At 42.3% G+C, this 19,767-nt stretch overlaps 1 protein-coding gene across 1 annotated transcript in view; it reads left to right on the top strand.

Moving 5' to 3' along the window:
* Window positions 1-76: 76 nt before the first annotated feature.
* The window catches only part of RTF1 (RTF1 homolog, Paf1/RNA polymerase II complex component), a 69,538-nt gene continuing 49,847 nt past the window's right edge, over window positions 77-19,767 (top strand). Inside the window, exons 1-2 of the mRNA XM_049897887.1 lie at window positions 77-274; window positions 12,710-12,820. Of these exons, the coding sequence (XP_049753844.1) occupies window positions 77-274; window positions 12,710-12,820 (309 nt within the window). The remainder of the gene's footprint in view (window positions 275-12,709; window positions 12,821-19,767) is intronic.

Below are 19,767 nucleotides of genomic sequence, written 5' to 3'. Positions count from 1 at the left end.
GGGGGCGGGATGGGGCGGGGCGCCGGCGAACGGCGTGCTACGAAGTGGGCGGAGCCAGGGGCGGAGCGGAGCGCGCATGCGCGGTCGCCTTTGTGTAGGTCGAGCGGCGACGGCGGCGGCGGCAGTGGCGGTCCCACTGGCAGGCGGGCTAGAGGGGAGTCCGGGCGGCGTCCGGCGTGAGAGCCGGGGGACCACCATGGTAAAGAAGCGGAAAGGTCGGGTAGTGATCGACTCGGACACGGAGGACAGCGGCAGCGACGAGAACCTGGATCAGGTGAGGACAGGCCGCGGAGGCGCGGGGCTGGCGGGCGGGAGGGCTGAGTCGGGGCCACGGCGGCCAGGAGCTGGCCGGGCCCGGGGCCTCCCGACCCGAGCGCCCAGCCCGGCCCGCGCCCTGCCCGCCGCTGCCGCCCCCTTCCTGTGTTCCCCCCAGCGCCGGGGCCCTCGGCGTCCGGCCCGGGCCTGGACACGGAGCCCCGAGGACTTGGCGCCTTGGGCGGGGAGGCGGGGCAGAGACCGGGCTGCTGGGCCTTGGGCTCGGGCGAATGAAGGGGGCCGTGATCCGCTGGGGCCCGGCCGGGGCGGCGTGCTGCGGGCCGGGCGATCCGAGCCCGGAGACATAGGAAGTATCGCCCGCCAACCCAGGAGACTGGGAGGTTTTGGAGGAGGTGCAAGGGTGGGGCGGTCAGCGTTGGGGGGAGGGGGCGAGAAGGTGTGGACTCTGGAAGATGAAGTTTTTCCGACAAGGGGGTGCAGACGGAGAGGAGGGACGCTTGTAAATGTTCCGGGGAACCTCTGCCATGCTTGACGAGGAAGACTTAGCTGTGGGCGCGAGTCTCTTTAGCGACTAGGGTCGTTTGTGGTTGAGAAGGGTTCCCGTTAGGATGTCAGACTGGAGAAAACTCTGGGGCGGAGGAAAGAGGGCAGATACTGTCAGAAGTGGAGAACTGTGTAGGGTGGTGTGGAGGGGCTGTGGCAGAAGCCTCTCGATCCTTGTCATGCAGCATCCCCAGAATTCTTTCTGACTTTAAGATTGTGCAGGAAGCATTGAAAGTAACTTTTGGCCTCAGTGTCTTAGGGTTGCTAGACCTGCCTGTATTCTCTAGAAAACACTGTAGGGAGGAAGCTGTCCTTTGTTGCCCTACTCTAGTGATAACGGGAGGTACGAATAGGATTTTCCATCATGTTTTATAAGCAATGATATAAAGAAAGAATATGCAAGAAGGTAATCCCATAAACCAACCATTGCCATCGAGTCGATTCCGACGCATAGCGACCCTATAGGACAGGGTAGAATTGCCCCATAGAGTTTCCAAGGACCGCCTGGCGGATTCAAACTGCCGACCTTTTGGTTAGCAGCCGTAGCATTAACCACTACGGCACCAGGGTTTCCAAGAAGGTAATAGCTTTATAAATTGAGTAGAGAGATTACTGAACTTGGTGTCTACAAATTTGAGTTCTAGGCTGGGCAGTGCTACTTTCTAGGTAAGTGTCTTTGGCTTTAACAAATCAGGATATAACACCAGCTTTGTCTATCCTGATTGGGCTGTTGAAAGAATCGAGTGTAAGAATCATCGTGGGTACAAACATTTGCAGACTATAAAGTTTCTCTGTAAATGTCTTCTTGGACATCCTTTGTATTAGGCCAGGTACCTCAGGACTAAAACATTAAGGAATTGAAAGAGAGGACTTTGTAAGGAAGAAGGACTGGAGAGATGTTGAAGAAAATAAGGCAGTTTTGAAAAGAGTGGTAGGGAGGTGGGGAAGTAATGGGGCCTGTGGAGAACTATCAGAGGGATAGAAACTTTGTTTTGGGATAGCAACCGAAAGGGTAAATTGAAAGCGTTCTCATTGAAAGCCTCCAGATACTTAACAAAAATATTAAAACTATAGCCTTGACTGTAAAAGTTCAGTTGATAGATAATTCTAGACTGGCAGTTAGGAGGATTAGAATCTATTTTTACTATTTTCTCCTCATCTAGAATGGTAATAACATCAGCTACCATTTACATAGTGCCTAGGATGAACTAGACACCGTAGTTAAGTCCTTTATTTATATTATCAAGTTCTTAAGTTATAATGAAGTTGGTATTATTTTCCCCATTTTACAGATGAGGAAAAGGGGGACTGAAAAAGTTAAGTAAACTTTCACAGCTTCATACAACTAGAAAGTAGTGGAGTTGATATTTGAACCTAAATCTGTACTACTACTACAAGGCCTTTACTCCTCCTGCTGTATGGGCTCAATCTGTTGATATTCTAATTTTTCATATTACAAAATGAGAATAATTTTTCCTGGCCATTTTCCAGGTTGCTAGAATTCATGTTTACCAAGTACACTGAGTAGTTTAGAGGAAATTGGTACATCAGCCTAAAAGGTTATTAAGGGGTCTTCCTTGGTAAAGCACTCTCAAGACATCTGTTCTAACGATGAATGAACTAAGCTGCAAATTATCCTGTCCTTAGTCGTTCTCCACAGAATTCTGATGAATGAAATAAGTTGAGAGCTTCCTTTTGTGGTAGAGATTTGCCTGATCCACAAAGAGCTTTTCCAAGTGGGAACTGGAGGGGATTGCAGCTTTAAATCCAACTCTAAATATCTGTTTGTAAAAATAAACTAGCATGAAATTTGTAAGTAATACCTAATGCATTTTAGCAGCATTTTCAACTTTAACCACTCATTGGCAGTCTTGTAATCAGGTGGGAACCAGATCAAGATTCCCTCTGCACATCCTAACAGAGACACTGAAAAAAAAAAAAAAAAAACCAGAGACACCAGTACCTTCTAACTATCTGTTCAGCACCATGTCAGGCCCTCAAGGGAATCAAAGACGAAGATCTCTGCCCTCTGGAAGATTTCTCCAGAGGCCTTCAGCAGAAATTCACAGTCAGCTAGGCTTAGGGGTCTTTAGGAATACTCAGAACAAAATTAATGCCTTTGGGATCTTTCCTGACCAAGATGCCTTGGTCTGCTTCTGTCTAGTTCTGGATCTTCATTGGAAATGAAAGATCAGCTTTGCTGTCTTACAAGAAGATACAAACTGTGGCAAATCTCTGAGTGTTTAGTGTGTGAGTGGAGCATAGTTACTAAGAATATACTTTGTCTCTGGGTTTTCCAGATGGAAATCTAAGCCATTATGTCAGAAATATTACCTCAACATAGTCCTTACTGAAAGTGATACAGGTGAACCTTCTAGGGATTTTTTTTTTCCCCTTGTGGTAGGCTGAGGACCACCTGTGTCAGAAGGTGCCTGGGCAGGAGGTTCTACAGGCTTCCATCCCACATCTACTGAATCTGACCCGCTGGGGATAGAGCCTTGGACTCTGCGTTTTTTGTTTTCCTAAATTTTATTTATTTTGTTGTTGAGAATATGCACAACAAAACATCCACCAATTTGATAGTTTCTACATCTACAATTTAGTGACATTGATTATATTCTTCAAGTTGTGCATCCATTCTCACCTTCCTTTTCTGAGCTGTTCTTTATTAACATAAACTCACTGCCCTGTAAGGTTCCTATCTAATCTTTCAAGTTGCTGTTGTCAATTTGATCCCGTATAGATAGTTCTTAAAAGAGCATAGTGCTCAAGGCAGACCTTTTTTACTAGTTAAGCAAAATGATTGCTTGGTTTTAAGATGATTTCAGAGTGTATTTTTTGGTTTACAGTTTAAAGATTATCTCAGGGCAATAGTTTCAGGGGTTCATCTACCCCACCTGGCTCCAGAAAGTCTAGAGTCCATGAGAATTTGGAATTCTGTTCTGCATTTTCCACCTTTTGATCAGGATTCTTCTATGGAGTCTTTGATCAAAATGTTCAGTAATGGTAGCCGGGCACCATCTAGTTCTTCTGGTCTCATGGCAAAGGAGGCAGTTTTCTGTGGAGGCAATTAGCTACACATTCCATGTCTTCCTTATATACCTGACTGTCCTTCCTCTGTTCCCCCAGGTGAATAGAGACCAATTGTGCATTGGATGGCTGCTCGCAAGCTTTTAAGACCCCAGACTCTATGCAGTAAACCAGGAGTTAGAACAGAAGCACTGAACATGTTATTAGGCCAGTTAACTGGGCTGTCCCATGAAACCATGCCCCTAAATCTCCAAACCAAGGAACCAAATCCCATGAGGTGTTTGCTTGTACATAAGCAGCCTCAGCAGCTACCTTTTTTTTTTGTCATTGTAGTAAATATTTATCACACAACTTTTGCCAATTCAACTTTTTACAAGTGTAAAACTTATTGACAGCAATTACAATAGTCAGCTGTACAACCTATTCTTATGAGATTTTTCCATCACCATTAACCCCCTTTTTTCCTCTCCCTCCCACCTCTGGTAACCACTAATAAACTTTGATTTCTATACATTTGCCTTTTCTTGTCTTCTTATATAAGCGAGGTCATCAATATTTGTCCTTTTGTGATTGGTATATCTTGCTCAGCATGTCTTCAAGCTCCATCCATACTGCACCATATGTCAAGACTTTATTTCTCCTGCTGAGTGAGTAGCATTCCATTGTATGTATGTATGTACCACATTTTGTTTATCTGTTGATGGGCATTTAGGTTGTTTTCACCTTTTGGCTGTTGTAAATAGTGCTGCAGTGAACACTGGTGTACAAGTTTCTCTTTGAGTCTCTGCTTTCAAGTCTTTTGGGTATATACCTAGGAGTGGAATAGCTGGGTCATATAGTAGTTCTGGAAACCCTGGTGGTGTAGTGGTTAAGGGTTCGGCTGCTAACCAAAAGGTTGGCAGTTGGAATCTGCCCAGGTGCTCCTTGGAAACCCTGTAGAGCAATTCTACTCTCTTAGAGGGTCGCTATGAGTCAGAATCGATGGCAATGGTATGGTAGTTATAGATACAGTTTTTTGGTGTTTTGTTGTTGTTGAGAGGGTACACAGCAAAATATATACCAATTCAATAGTTTTTATGTTACAATTTAGTGACATTGATTACATTCTTAGAGTTGTGCAACCGTTCTCACCTGGACTCTGCATTTTTAACAGGTACAGCCCAGGTAATAGGTAATTATTTGTTAATTATTGAGACCACTATCCATATACAAGCTAATTTGTTAGTAGGACACTAAGTAGTTTGGGGAGAAATAGCTTCCTGTCCCAGCTGTATTGCACTCAAGTTAAGGACACAGGTGTAATCTAAGGAACTGGACAGGGATGTTTAAGTGACAAGGCTGCTGGTTCTTCTAAATCCCTGAAGCTATTTGAATTGTTGGGATGCTTTTTAGAGGCCTCCTCCCCAACCTTCCCCCCCCGCCGCCCCGCACTTCTTGATGGGAAAGGGAATGTAGTAACTGAAGCAGAGTAGTTTGAAATTTGTTCTCAATTTCAGAGGTTTTTGAAAGTCAGACCTTAGCTTCAGAACTTGAATTTCCTTTTAACTTGTGGCCTGATAGTGATCCTATTCCTATGTTGGCCACACTCTTTTTTCAGCCTTTTTTAACAGTAAATCATAAAGATACTTACCATTTATTTCTACTGGAAAAAAAAAGCAATGGATGTTGAGGCAAACCTCTAGACCTTTTACCTCATGTAACAGCATTGATGTAATGTCTGTACTCTTTACGGAATAATATTTATGCAGTGGGTCTTATAAAAAGCATCCAGGATATGAAATTAAAGTTCTCGTTTCAGATCAGTACAACTGAGAATTTGTTTATAAAATGTTTACCATGCCGTTCTAAAAAGGTAAAATAAGATTGAACTGTATGCACATTAAAACCAAAACCAAACCCATTGCCATCTAGTCAATTCTGACTCATAGCGACCCTCTAGGACAGAGCAGGACTGCCCCATAGGGTTTCCAAGGAGCAGCTGGTGGATTCGAACTGCCGACCTTTTGGTTAGCTGCCATAGCTCTTAACCACCAGGGCTGTATGCACACTAAAAACAAAACAAAAACCCATTGCTGTCGAGTTGATTCCAACTTAGAGAGACCCTGTAGGACAGAGTAGGACTGCCCCATAGGGTTTCCAAGGAGCAGCTGGTGGATTCGAACTGCTGACTTTTTGGTTAGCAGCGGTAGCACTTAACCACTATGCCACCAGGGTTCCCATATGCATGCTAAGATGTTTTATTTCATAATTTTTTTTTTAAATTCAAAATGGTGGTTATGTTATGTACTGTTTTTTCTCTGCTCGTCCAGCTTGAAGTAGCAATAATTAAATTTGTCTTTGAGAGAATAAGCCCCCTAAGTATTTGCTAGGAGTTATCTTTAAACATTACATGTAAAAGATATCATTGTTATAAAATATCCTTCCATGAACCTTCTGTGTAAACGTTTGAGTGCATAAAATTTGTGTTTCTCCTTAACATATTTGCCTTCACATTATTTATAGGCAGAGTTGCAAGTCCAGGATCAATTTGTGAGAAGTGTCAATGTTAACTTGTGAAGTTTTTAATTTGTATCTTGATGTTGCAGTTAGCTAGATGTAACTCATTTGTTCATTTCTCTTGGCTTTTTTTTTTTTTTTTTAAGAAATATTGCAGGAATAGGTTGAGTCCTCATGGGAGCTTTGACAGAGAGGCTTTTAGGAAAAATACAAAGCCCATCTTGAGACCTGTGTTCTGTTGGTGTACTTATTGCTCTTTATAGACTCAAAGTTCCCCAAGGGCAGGGATTTTTTTTTTTCAACAAATGTATCAGGCAGTACTAGGCTCTAGGGCTATGGGAGAACAAAATAGAAGTAGTCACCACCGTCAGGGAGATTACAGCCTCACAAGAGAGAAAGGAGCACTGCTCAGAGTCATTCCCTACAATTGTGGTGCAGGCTGTGAAGGGAGAGCAAGGATACTGTGAGAGCATGACCATGGATGGTAGGTATCCTAGCCGGGTGGGAGGGGCAGTTAAAGGGGGCCCTGCAGTATGTGGTGGAGAGAAGGATATTACCCCAAAGGAGGGAAGAATGCTGGGTAGTCGTGGTTGAGGAACCAGCATGCACAAAAGCACTGAGACAGGAAGCTCAGTGTGACTAGGGTGTAACTAGTCAGGGAGAGAATGGTACAAATAAAGCTGTAGAGGTAGACACTATTTTGACCCTTGGAGGATGGAAAGTCGGTTTAGTGTATCACAACCAGCATTAAAAATAAAACTAAGATTGAATTGATTAGAAAACATCAGGTGTGTCCTAAATATTGTTTTGTGAAATGTGTGTTTCACATACATGTGTGTATGTGCATACTGGCTTATAAGGTATAGCTTATCTTACTGTGTGTTGAGGTTTTTTTAAAAAAAAGTTTTACAGCGACCGACCAAGTCATGTTGGCAACGTTAAGGACTTTGGACTGTATCCTGAGGGTGATGAAAAGCCTTTGAAGAACTTTAAGCTGGAAGAATGTTTGATTTGCCTCTGCTCTGCACACCCAGGCTGCTATGTGGAACACAGTCTGGGGTGGGACACCAGGTAGGAGGCAGATGGAGGAGTCCAGGGGAGAGATGGTGGACAATATAGTTTCACTAGAATGGAAGCTCTGGGAGGGCAAGGATAGGTGTTCACCGTGGTATCAGTGGTACTTAGGACAGTACCTGGCATGTAGCATGCTCTCCATCAGTATTTGTTGAATAGTGACTGGCTTGGCCTGGTGTGGTCATTATGGAGATGACAGAAAGTGGAATATGCTGACAATATAGACCTGAGAGGGTTTGATGATTGATTGTTGGGGTGAGGAAGAGCAAGAGGAGGCATGAGGCCTGGGAACTCAGCAGGAGGATCAAGTGTAGGAGCGAAGATCGGGAGTTCTGTCTAGGATGTGTGGAGTTTAAAGCATCTGTGAGATATTATCCAAGTGGAAACATCCGGTAGGGAGTTGAATATAATGCTTGCCTAACACATACTAGGCATTTAATAAATCTTTGTTGCATAAGCAAATACCACTTGGCATATCCACGGTGGAAAGTTTTCTAACCTGGTTACAGTGAGATTACCTACGGATAAAGGACACTGTCGATTTGAGGATTGTTGCTCCAGTCCCTCTACTGGAATACTTAGACCCCTTCCTTGGGAGTAGAAGTGTACATTAGTTAGACAGTGTATTAGAAGGGAGCTAAGGAAGAACAAAGAAAGTAGTAGAATCTTTTTTTTTTTTTTTAACTTTCATGTAGCTTTAATTTTGAGTGGATTGAAAACTGATTTTATTTTGTACATTTCTGTAACATTGTGGGCATTTTTACAACTCAATATTTTTTATCTACAATTATAATTAATTTGCTAGAAATTTGAGGGGAAAGTTGCCGCTTTTGGTGCTAGTCACGCCTGTAATCGTACTTGCTTGTTGAGACAGTTGCAACAATACAGAAGTACCTCCCTCTCACAAACATACGTACAGACTGTGACTCCCTGTCTTACCCCTGAAAAGTGACCAGTGTCCACTGTTTGAATCGTGGTCCTCTGCTGACAGTTCTGATGTCAAAGGAGAAACAGGATGTTAATCTCCAACGTCTGTGAATTATAACGCTTTTAGCAGCAAGTCTTGTCTTTTGTACTTCCAAAGGATCTCATGTCCTGCTTCCATCTCTGCTGCTCCTTGCCTTGTCCAGGCCACCATCCACTCTGATGAGACTCTGCTACGATGCTTTCCCACTCCTCTCTGCACTTTCATCCTGGCCCCTCCAGCCTCTATTCATCTCTCAGCTAAAGTGCTGTCTTAAAACTCTCAGTGGGTTGGATTACTCCCCGGCTTAAAACCATTTGGTCGCTTCCTGCTGCCTTTAAGTAAAAGCCATGCTCTGGACTCTGCTTTGTAAACCTTGGCATAATCTGGTTTCTTCTTACCTCGAACCCCACCTCGTTCCATTCTGCCCCTTGCCTGTTAAGCTCTAGTCACACTGGTCCTCCTTTACTTCTTTGTCTAAGTGAAGCTGTTGCCAGCTCCAGGGCCTTAGCTATTCCATCTAGAGGCCTCTGCCCAGAAAACTGCCCCCCTTTTCCTCCCCCAGAGTTTCTAGTTTTGGCCAAAATTCCATCACCTCAGAGGAGCCTCGGCTGATCACTCTGTTGTGGGTGGGTTTCCCGTTCCCGTGATCCACTTCTTCCTTAGCTCTTATCATTAGATGTGATTATTTGTTTCTTTCCTTGTTTATTGCCTGTCTCTCTCATTTGATTCTAAATTCCTTGAGGTCAAGGACCATTCGTCTTTTCTTCACTACTGTCTACACAGGGCTGGTAGTAGTGTGACCAACCGTCCTGTTTGCCTGGAACTGAGGGGTTTCCCGGAATGCAGGACTTTCAGTTTTAATATCACGACAGTCATGAGCAAAGCAGAATGGTTGGTCACCCTGGCGAGTAGTAACTAGTTACATTATATTTGTGGAATGAATAAGTGAAGAAGAGCTCAATGTGCTAATTGGCTGTAAAGCCTCTGGTATTTATGCATATTGGCTTTTATTCACCTTTTCTGGGCTGCAGAATCTGTATCCCACTTTGATGTGATCACGGGAGGTTTCATTAAAGAGATGAGATTTAATTTCTTTTAAATAAGGAGCAACTGAGTTGTTTTGTTACAGGTTGATCCAGACATAACAAAAAAGTACACTATTTGTGAATGGTGGGGTGGGGAGAATTAAAGTTTCTGAGTCTTCACATATCAGCCATGGATTAGAATTCTTACGTTAACCAACATAATTCTATCAGGATCTCATTGTTGGTGGTCTAATTTAATGTGGCTCTTAGGCAACGTTAACGAAGCTGCTGTAGAAGCCAGACGCAGCACCTGCGCAGCCATACCTGTAGCGTGTGGACGCTGACTGTTACTTTTAGCAGATCTTTAGCTCAGCTTAAGCTTGCTACACCATGCTGGCACCCCACGCTGCGGTTCCCCTTGAGCAATGTCCAGGTAATAGGGAAGGATTTCACTGGATGAGATGCAATGCAGGGGCGGTGGTGAGAGAGAACCACTGGATACACAGAATGCTGCCTCAGTCAGTGTGGTGCAGTAAGGCGGGCTGGCAGGAGAGAGCTTTGGTCGGACCTACCCCTGTGCATCAATCAGTTTTAGACTGGCTTTCTTGAATACATGATGTTGGATGGATCGACCCCTGCAAGTAACAAATCTGATGGTCTCTTCATGTGTGCAGTGTTGGGAAGAGCTTTCGGTTGCACGTTGGTTTCTTCAGTTATACTTCCAAGGCCTCAATAGGGTATAAAGGACTTAATTATAAAAAGGAGCTTTGCTGTGAATTCCCCCAGTCAACTTCTGTACAGTTACCAAGTTGTGGAAACAGTATCCTTCACACTGTTAAGGTCTTTGCTGTCTCCGTTTATTGTTGTTGTTGTGGTGGTGTGTGCCGATTCCGACTCATAGTGACCCTATAGGACAGAGTAGAACTGCCCCATAGGGTTTCCAAGGAGTGGCTGGTGGATTTGAACCGCTGACCTTTTGGTTAGGAGCTCAGCTCTGAACCACTAAGCCACCAGGGCTCCAGTATTGTTATTAAGTAACAGTAGCTAACGTAGGAGGTGAAGAGCAGGGACTGTGCTTATCAGATGCAATTGTTTGTTGATGAAGGAGAGCCCTTTGTTAGGCTTCTGTAGTGGAACTTCTTTAATAAGAAGACCATACCAACAACATTTTGGTTACAGTAACTTTTAACAGGCATCAACTCCATATAATAGTTAATGTTTCAGGGAAACTGATTTGATTGACAGCCTGTCCAAACCCCTGTTATAATGGATTGGTATTAAAACAAGCACGTTAATGCGTTTGTGAATCTTGAGAGGTCAGGAAAGAGATTACTCACCAGAAGTCTTTCTAAACTTTATAAATTTGCATTTTTGTGGGGGGAAAAAGGTACTAGTAAAGAAAAAAAGGCCATAAACAAATTACCATACCATCCAGCAAACCCCCTTGTATGAATTTACCCAGGTGAAATAGAAACTGTGTTTACTCAGACATCTTCATGTGAGTGTATAATTGTCCAAAACTGGAAAAAGCTCACTTGTCTTTGTCCTGGTAAATGGATAACTGAACTGTGGTACATCTGTATAGTATGTAGCAATAAAAAGAAATAAATTGCTGATGTAGGGATGAATTATGCTTAGTGAAAGACACCAGACTCTAAAGGCTACATACTGTACCATTCCACTTATATGACATTCTACAATAGGCAAAACTAGAAGGACGGAAAACAGGTCTGTGATTGCCAGGGGCTGGCTGGTCGGAGAGGTATGGGGAGCAGAAGGGAGTGGGGAGGGGGGAATGGTGGAGCTGTTCCGTATCTTGATGGCGGTAGTGGTTAAACAACTGTGTGTTTTTGTCAAATTCATAGAACTGTATGTTAAAAAGGGTAAATTTGACTGTATAGAAATTATACCTCAATTTTTTAAATGGTCATACCACTCAAATATTGCAGTAATTTGTGTCTTGGTGTGAAAGAGTGGAATGTTCTGTGACCTTTAGCCTTTCGAGGAAGTTGGCATGCTGGCTGTCTCTAATGCAATGAGAAGGGTTGCATTTCCTGACTGCTCATGAGGAAGAGAGAGTGTCAGCTCCTAACCTGAGAAGGTCGTTTTCTTATTCTGGCCAAGGAAGGCATACTCCTAAAATAGAAAGAGACTAGAAGAAAATTGATGCTTTGTAGCAGTCTAGTATTTTAAAATCTGTTTGATACTTGACCTGTAACTGCACAGCACCATCATCATCAAGGGGTAATAGTACTACTATTTATTAGCTGTGTTTTCTCCCGTTTTTGGCAGACAGACACAGTGTTTTAGACTATTAAACCAGGCAGAATTGGGAGGCAGGGTACTAACTGCCCAGGTTGAATCCTGACTCTGCCTGGTACTGGCTGTATTACTTTGGGTGAGTTACTTAACTCTCTTGTGCCTCAATTTCTGTATCTTTAAATAGGGATAACAATACCTACGTTTAAAGGTTATTGTGAAGATTAAACATCAGATGCTTAGCAGAGTACCTGGCATCTAGTAAGTACACTGTGATTGTTATTAGCAGAGAGCAAGAAACAGAGCCAAGTGGAGTTGGAGACAAGGAAAGGGGGGAGGAAACTATGACAGGGCGAATCCTAGTTGTAGTCATGGTTCTTTACTTAATGGAGCCCCCGACACCACCGCTCCCGTCTCACTTAAATCACCAGGACAAGGCAGAGGTGTGAATGGGAGTACCAGAGTTGTCAGTTAGGATTCTGATGTTGTGGCCAGCACACCTACTTGTTGTTGTACCCGGGATTAAATGCCGGAAATATCCAAATCTTCTTTTCCTAGTTAAAGCATTCAAAATATAAAGTGACCTTGGAAAGCCGCAGTTTGTCAGTGAAGTCAGCTTATTCGGAACAGCCTGCAAATGCTCATTTTTCCATGAATATACCAAGGAGAATGTTCAGAGTCCTAGTAGGATACCAGTTAGGATAGTTGTCCTCATCAGTCCCTGAGAATCAGTACTCTTGTAGTTGAGAGAAAAAATGGTGACGGATTGGGGGTAACCTCCAGTTCAGTTTGCCAGTCACTTTTCCATTGTAGACGTACATTTCCCTGAAAAGGGAGAGGTAGGATTTAGAAAACATTTCTTTAGCAGCTGGGAATACTGACTGCCAGCCTGTTCCACATGATAAAGGTTCCCATGATGATGCCCTTTGGCTGAGAGCACAGAGATGTAAAAGAGATCTAAGCAGAGTGAATACTTTATTATTCTTGGATATTCTTTCTCTGTTGAACATAGTTCATGTGACTATTTCTACCCTGTTAGGAGCTCTTGTCCCTGGCAAAACGGAAGCGCAGTGACTCTGAGGAGAAGGAACCACCCGTGAGTAAGCCTGCAGCCTCCTCAGACTCCGAGACATCTGACAGTGATGATGAGGTGGGTATGGGCGGGCTCGGCCCGTGGGACGGACAGGTATTTAAGGGTCTCTGAGGTGGTGACTCCCGAAGGTTTCTTTCCTCAAACTGAGACCTATAGCTGAGAACATGTTAGAAAAAGAAAATTGTCTAAGGAAAGCTCTTAAATTGTCGTGTTCATTCTATATTGTTCCTTCAGTTACCTAGTGAGTGCCTCTGCATGACATTCAGGGCTGTTTTTTAATCTCTTGTTACCAGCCGTGTTGCTAAGGAAGGTGTACAACTTGTTAGTCATCATTTTTTTTAAGTCATTTGTTAATCCCACTTTCACGTTAGAAAAGAAATTCTATCAAGAATGCCACGTTCTTTAGTGAGACAGGAAGCTTTCCATGTGACTACTGAGTTGTCATCCTTCAGAATGATGGTGTTAACTTTAAAGGGGCAAAATCTGACGGGTGTCTGAACTAAGGTGACTTTCCTAAGCCTTTTCACCAACAAAGCAAGGCCCTAAAAGATCCAGAACCTTAATGGAAAAAAGGGATAAGGGAAAAGATGTTGGAAACACTTCTGGATGTTTTTCATTTGATTCAGAATACTTTTTTCCTCTTTCTAGCTTCTTAGAGAGAGATCGGATATAACCTTTATGGTTCTTACGCTATAGTCTAAGAAAATATTTTTGAAGAGTGTACTTATTTTTCTTTTTAATTCCACTAAGTAAACAATGTTTATGATAGTGAAGTTTAATTAACATCTTCAGCGGTATTTCCCAGCACCCTTCATCTGCAGTACGGAGTGACTGCATCTGATGGTCTGTGGTGGTGGTCTGTGAATCTCGAGGCATTTAATAGACTGAAGATTGTGTTCCACAGCAAGAGGCGATGAATATGTCTGTTTTATTCTTTTGTTTCTTTTAAATGGCGGAACCTTAATTCCCTCAAATTGGTAAAATAACGCAGTCTGTTAGAAAAGCAGTGGGGCATGTGAAGCCATTTGGTTTTTTTTTTTTTTTTAATCACATAGGCAATAAAAGAAAATCTTAAAATAATTCCCTCTCCCACTGTTCCTACATCAACTACTTTTATTTTTCATGTTTTAGCGGTCAGCTTCTGCTGTTGTTTTTTCCCCAGTACTCTATTTAAAGTTTGAATTGTGTTGTCTGTAGAATATGCTGTATGATGTTTATGGCCTAAGCAGTTTCTTAAGCAAAAGTATCCTTTGAAGTATTCCATTCTTCATATTCTTATCGTTGGGTCAGAGTCCTAAATATGTAGTTAGTCTCAGGAATTTCTTTCATCCTCAGTAGCTGCTTCTACCAGGAGGGTAAAGTCACCTTTACAGCATTAGAGGAGCCTGAAACTTGTGCTAGAGTGGATCCAGCATCTGTAGAACCTTTATAGCTTAGGGTTCCCTTTGTCACTTAGAAGAGTACCCAACTTTCTGTGCACTTCATGGAGAAAAAGCTAACCCTGTCCAGTGGGGAATGAGACTTTGAGTGACTTCCACTTATAAGGTTCTTAACTTCTGCTGCTGCCTTCGGGCCCTAGCCCCCATACCTACAGGCTTATTACAGCTCTGCTCCAGTCTCCCCACATCCCACTCCTCTGGGAATGAAAACCAGACCAGTTGCCATTGAACTGATTCAGACTTAAGGTGATCTCATGTGTGTCAGAGTAGAACTGTGCGTCTTAGGATTTTCAATGGCTAAATTTTTGGAAGTAGATTGCCAGGCCTTTCTTCCAAAGCACCACTGGGTAGACTTGAACCTCCAACCTTTTGGTTAGCAGCTGAGTGCCTTAACTATTTGCACCACCCAAGGACTCCCTTCTGAGAATGAATGCCACTCTCTATATCATGGCCATTCTGAAAGGTGCCTGTTCTTTGGTCTGGATCATCACTGTTTGGCCCAGGCTACTAGCTTAGAGCACCTCAAAATTGGAACAAATATCTCATTATTTTGGACAATTAAAAAATAACTATTAAAACCCCTTTAAAAAATCCTACCAACCACTAGCATTTAGTGGTGTTCCTGTGGATTCATATTTATGGCTGCCATGGAGAGATGTTAGGCTGGGTAGGGAACTTCTGAGAGACTCTTACCCATTACCGGTTGCCGTTGAGTTGAGTGCAACTTATAGCAACCCTATAGGACAGAGTTGAACTGCCCCATAGGGATTCTGAGGCTGTAAATCTTTGTGGAAGCAGACTGCCACATCTTTATCCCACGGAGTAGCTGTCGGTTCATACTGACAACTTTTTGGTTAGCAGCCAAGTACTTAACCGCTGCACCACCAGGGCTCCCTGAGAGACCCAGGGGATATAAAATTTCGGACAAAAGTGTACACTTTTCTTTCCACTCTTAATGAATATTTGTACATCTCTCCATGTAAAAACCACATACTGAAGTAATTTGCTGTGTCTTCTCGTTTCTGCCATGGCTTTTGTATCTTTGTTATCTACAAAAAACTTTTTAGTATTTGGTTGTTAAAGAGGCAGTTCGCAGACAGATGACACCTGCTTGTACCAGAGGCTGCTCTGGAGTTTTTTCAAATATACCTCCCAACCCTTCTCTCTTCCCTCCCCCTTTGAAGTTCATTGTCAATAGTGAGCCATCAATACAGGTGGAAAGAAGTATGTTGACCCCTGAGATTTGCTAGAACAGGAAATTGGTCAAGAGCAACTGAGTTGAAAGATTAATAGGTGATTTATTATAAGGAGAGATGTGTGCATTGATTTTGGAGCAACAAGATATCTAGCTAATTGATAATCTTGGGGAAAAATAGAGAGAAGTTATGCAGGCTTCCTATCCAGAAAAAAGTGGGTACACTGGACAGTAAGTATAAGATCCAGTTAGGGAGAAAATAAGTAGATGTTTCATGTATACTATCTTTGTGGGGGGCAGGGAAATTAAGTATAATAAAAGAGTATATTGTGTGTATTTTTTTTTTAATTGTTGTGCTTTAGATGAAAGTTTACAGAGCAAATTGGTTACTCATGCAAAAATTTATACACATAGTAGCCCTAATACTTGGCATAAACAGTATACAAAACATTACTAACAATGCAGAAGAGAAACTAGATAAGTGGGAGCTCCTAAAAATCAAACACCTATGCTCATCCAAAGACTTTACCAAAAGAGTAAAAGATTACCTACAGACTGGGAAAAAGTTTTTAGCTATGACATTTCCAGTCAGCACCTGATCTTTAATATCTACATGATACTGCAAAAACTTAACTAGAAAAAGACAAATAACCCAATTTAAAAATGGGCAAAGGTTATGAACAGGCACTTCACTAAAGAAGACATTCAGGTAGCTAACAAATACATGAGGAAATGCTCACGATCATTAGCCATTACAGAAATGCAAATCAAAACTACAATGAGATTTCATTCTCACTCCAACAAGGCTGGCATTAATCCAAAAAACACAAAATAGTAAATGTTGGAGAGGTTGTGGAGAGACTGGAACACTTAGACACAGTTGGTGGGAATGTAAAATGGTACAGCCACTTTGGAAATCAATTTGCCGCTTCCTTAAAAAATTAGAAATGGAACTACCATACGATCCAGCAATCCCACTCCTTGGACTATATCCTAGAGAAATAAGAGCCTTTACACGAACAGATATATGCACACCCATGTTCACTGCAGCACTGTTTACAATAGCAAAAAGATGGAAGCAACTAAGGTGCCCATCCATGGATGAATGGATAAATAAATTATGGTATATTCACACAATGGAATACTACACATCGATAAAAACAATCATGAATCTGTGAAACATTTCATAACATGGAGGAACCTGGAAGGCATTATGCTGAGTGAAATTAGTTGCAAAAGGACAAATATTGTATAAGACCACTTGAGAAATAGTTTAAACAGAGAAGAAAATATATTCTTTGATGGTTATGAGAGGAGGGAGGGAGAGAAGAAGAGGGGTATTCGCTAAATTAGATGTAGATAAGTATTTTAGGTGAAGGGAAAGACAACACCCAATACAGGAGAGGTCAGCACAACTGGACTAAACCAAAAGCAAAGAAGTTTCCTGAATAAACTGATCACTTCGAAGGCCGGCATAGCAGGGGTTTGGGAACCATGGTTTTGAGGGACATCTCAGTCAATTGGCATAATAAAATCTATTAAGAAAACATTCTGCATCCCACTTGGGAGAGTGGTGTCTGGGGTCTTAAGTGCTAGCAAGTGGCCATCTAAGATGCATCAGTTGGTCTCAACCCACCTGGAGCAAAGGAGAATGAAGAACACCGAAAAGACACAAGGTAATTATGAGCCCAAGAGACAGAAAGGGCCACATAAACCAGAGACTACATCATCCTGAGACCAGGAGAAATAGATGGTGCCCAGCTATAACCGATGACTGCGCTGATAGGGAACACAGCAGAGAACCCCTGAGTGAGCAGGAGAGCAGTGGGATGCAGACCCCAAATTCTCGTAAAAAGCCCAGACTAAATGGTCTGACTGAGACTATAAGCACCCTGGTGGTCATGGTCCCCAGACCTTCTGTAAGCCCGAGACAGGAGCAACTCCCAAAGCCAATACTTCAGACAGGGATTGGACTGGACAATGGGATAGAAAATGATACTGGTGAAGAATGAGCTTCTTGGACCAAGTAGACACATGAGACTATGTTGGCATCTCCTGTCTGGAGGGGAGATGAGAGGGCACAGGGGGTCAGAAGCTGGCCGAATGGACAGTACAAGAGAGAGTGGAGGGAAGGAGTATGCTGTCTCGTTAAAAAAAAAAAAAATTTTTTTTTTCATTAGGGGGAGAGTAATTAGGAGTATACAGCAAAGTGTATATATATAGGTTTTTACATGAGAGACTGACTTGATTTGCAAACTGTCACTTAAAGCACAAAAAAAAAAAAAATTTATGCACAAATTGTTCTGTGACATTGGTTGCAATCTCTGCAATGTGTCAGCGCTCTCTGCCTTTCTATTCTGGGTTTCCCGTTTCCTTTTGTACAGTTTTTCTGTCCCTTCCTGCCTTCTTGTCTTTGCTTTTTGGCAGGTGTTGCCCATTTGGTCTATGTATACTTGATTGATCTAAGAAACACATTTCTCACGTGTGTTATTTTTTGTTTTATAGGCCTGTCTAATCTCTGGCTGAAAGGTGACCTTCAGGAGTACTTCACTTCTGAGTTAGAAGGGTGTCCGAGGGCCATAGTCTTGGGGGTTCCTCCAGTCTCTGTCAGACCAGTAAGTCTGGTCTTTTTTGTGAATTTGAATTTTGTTCTATATGTTTTTCTTGCTCTGTCTGGGACCCTCTAATGTGATCTCTGTCAGAGTGGACAGTGGTGGTGGTCGAGCACCATCTAGTTTTTCTATGCTCAGGCTGGTGGAGGCTATGGTACATGTAGTCCCTCTGTCTTTTGGACTAATATTTTCCTCGTGTCTTTGGTTTTCTTCTCTTTTCCTCCTGACTGGATGAAACCAATAAGTTTATTTTAGATGACCACTCAAAAGCTTTTAACACCCCAGATGCAACTCACCAAAGTAGTATACAGAACATTTTCTTTATGAATTGTGTTATGCCCTCAGCCCTAGCAACGTGGTCACTCAAGGTGGTTGGATGTATCTATGACTGTGCCCCACTTTGGTGTCTATTATATACATGAATATATGTGCTGTATGTACAAACATCCACAGCCTAACGAATATATGTACATGGATATACTCCTATCCACCCTCCTCCCCCTGTTCAGCATACGTATCTGCCTGTAAGTTATTGTTTGTTTTAACGGTTGTTGTAGGGTCATATATGCTATAGTATTTACTGTGGTTGCCTTTTTTTTTTCTTTCCCTTTGTGTTCCTCTAAGTGTCTTCCTTTGCCTTGGTCAAGTTGTGCTGACTTCCCCTATATTGTGTATTGTCTTTCACCAAAGTTAATACTTGTCTACTATCTAGTTAGTGATTTCCCCTCCCCTCCCTCGTAACCATCAAAGATTGTTTCTTTCTCTGTAGAAAACCTTGAGTTTTTATAATAATGGTCTCATAAAAATATTTGTTCTTTTGCGATTGACTTATTTCACTCAGCATAATGACCTCCAGACTCATCTGTGTTGTGAGGTATTTCACGGATTCATCGTTGTTCTTTATCATTACATAGTATTCCATTGTGCGTATGTACCATAACTTGTTTATCCATTTATCTGTTGATGAGCACTTAGATTGTTTCCATCCTTTTGCTATTGTGAATAATGCTGCAGTGAACATGGGTGTGCATATGTCTTATATTCCTAGGAGTGAGATTGCTGGATTATATGGTACTTCAGTTTCTAGCTTTGTAAGGAGGCAGCATATCATTTTCCATAGTGCTTGTACCATTTTGCATTCCCACCAGCAGTGCTAGAGTTCAGATCTCCCTACAAGCTTGCCAGCATTTGTTGTTTTCTGAATTTTTGATCAGTGCCATTCTGGCAGGGGTGAGTTGGTATCTCTTCCTGGTTTTGATTTGCAGCTCTCCATAGGGTCACTGTGAATCAGAATCAACTGGATGGCAATGGGTTTAATGGCTAATAATCATGAGCATCTTTTCACGTATTTGTTGGTCCCGTGAACGTCTTCTTTGGTGAAGTGTCTGTTATGTCCTTTTCCCATTTTGTGATTGCGTTGCTTGTCTTTTTATTGCTGAGTTGTTTACGTTTTCTGTATATTTTAGAGATTAACCTTCATTAGATGTGTTGTTGCTAAAGATTTTTTTCCCAGTCTGTAGGTTTTCTTTTTACTCTCTTGGAAAAATCTTTCGATTAGCATATGTATTTAGTTTTTAGGAGATCCCAGATATCTAGTTTATCTTCTGGAGTTTGTACATTTTTAGTTATGCTTGGTATTCTATTTATGCCATAAATTAGGGCCCCTAGCATTGTCCCTGTTTTCTTTCATGAACTTTTAGGTTTTACATTTAGGTCTTTGATCCATTTTGAGTTAGTTTTTGTGTATGGTGTGAGGTA

The sequence above is a fragment of the Elephas maximus genome, chromosome 10 (genome assembly GCF_024166365.1).
Source record: "Elephas maximus indicus isolate mEleMax1 chromosome 10, mEleMax1 primary haplotype, whole genome shotgun sequence".
NCBI lineage: Eukaryota > Metazoa > Chordata > Mammalia > Proboscidea > Elephantidae > Elephas > Elephas maximus.
The sequence above is the reverse complement of the archived record's forward strand: the minus strand, read 5'-3'. Positions and strand labels throughout refer to the sequence as shown.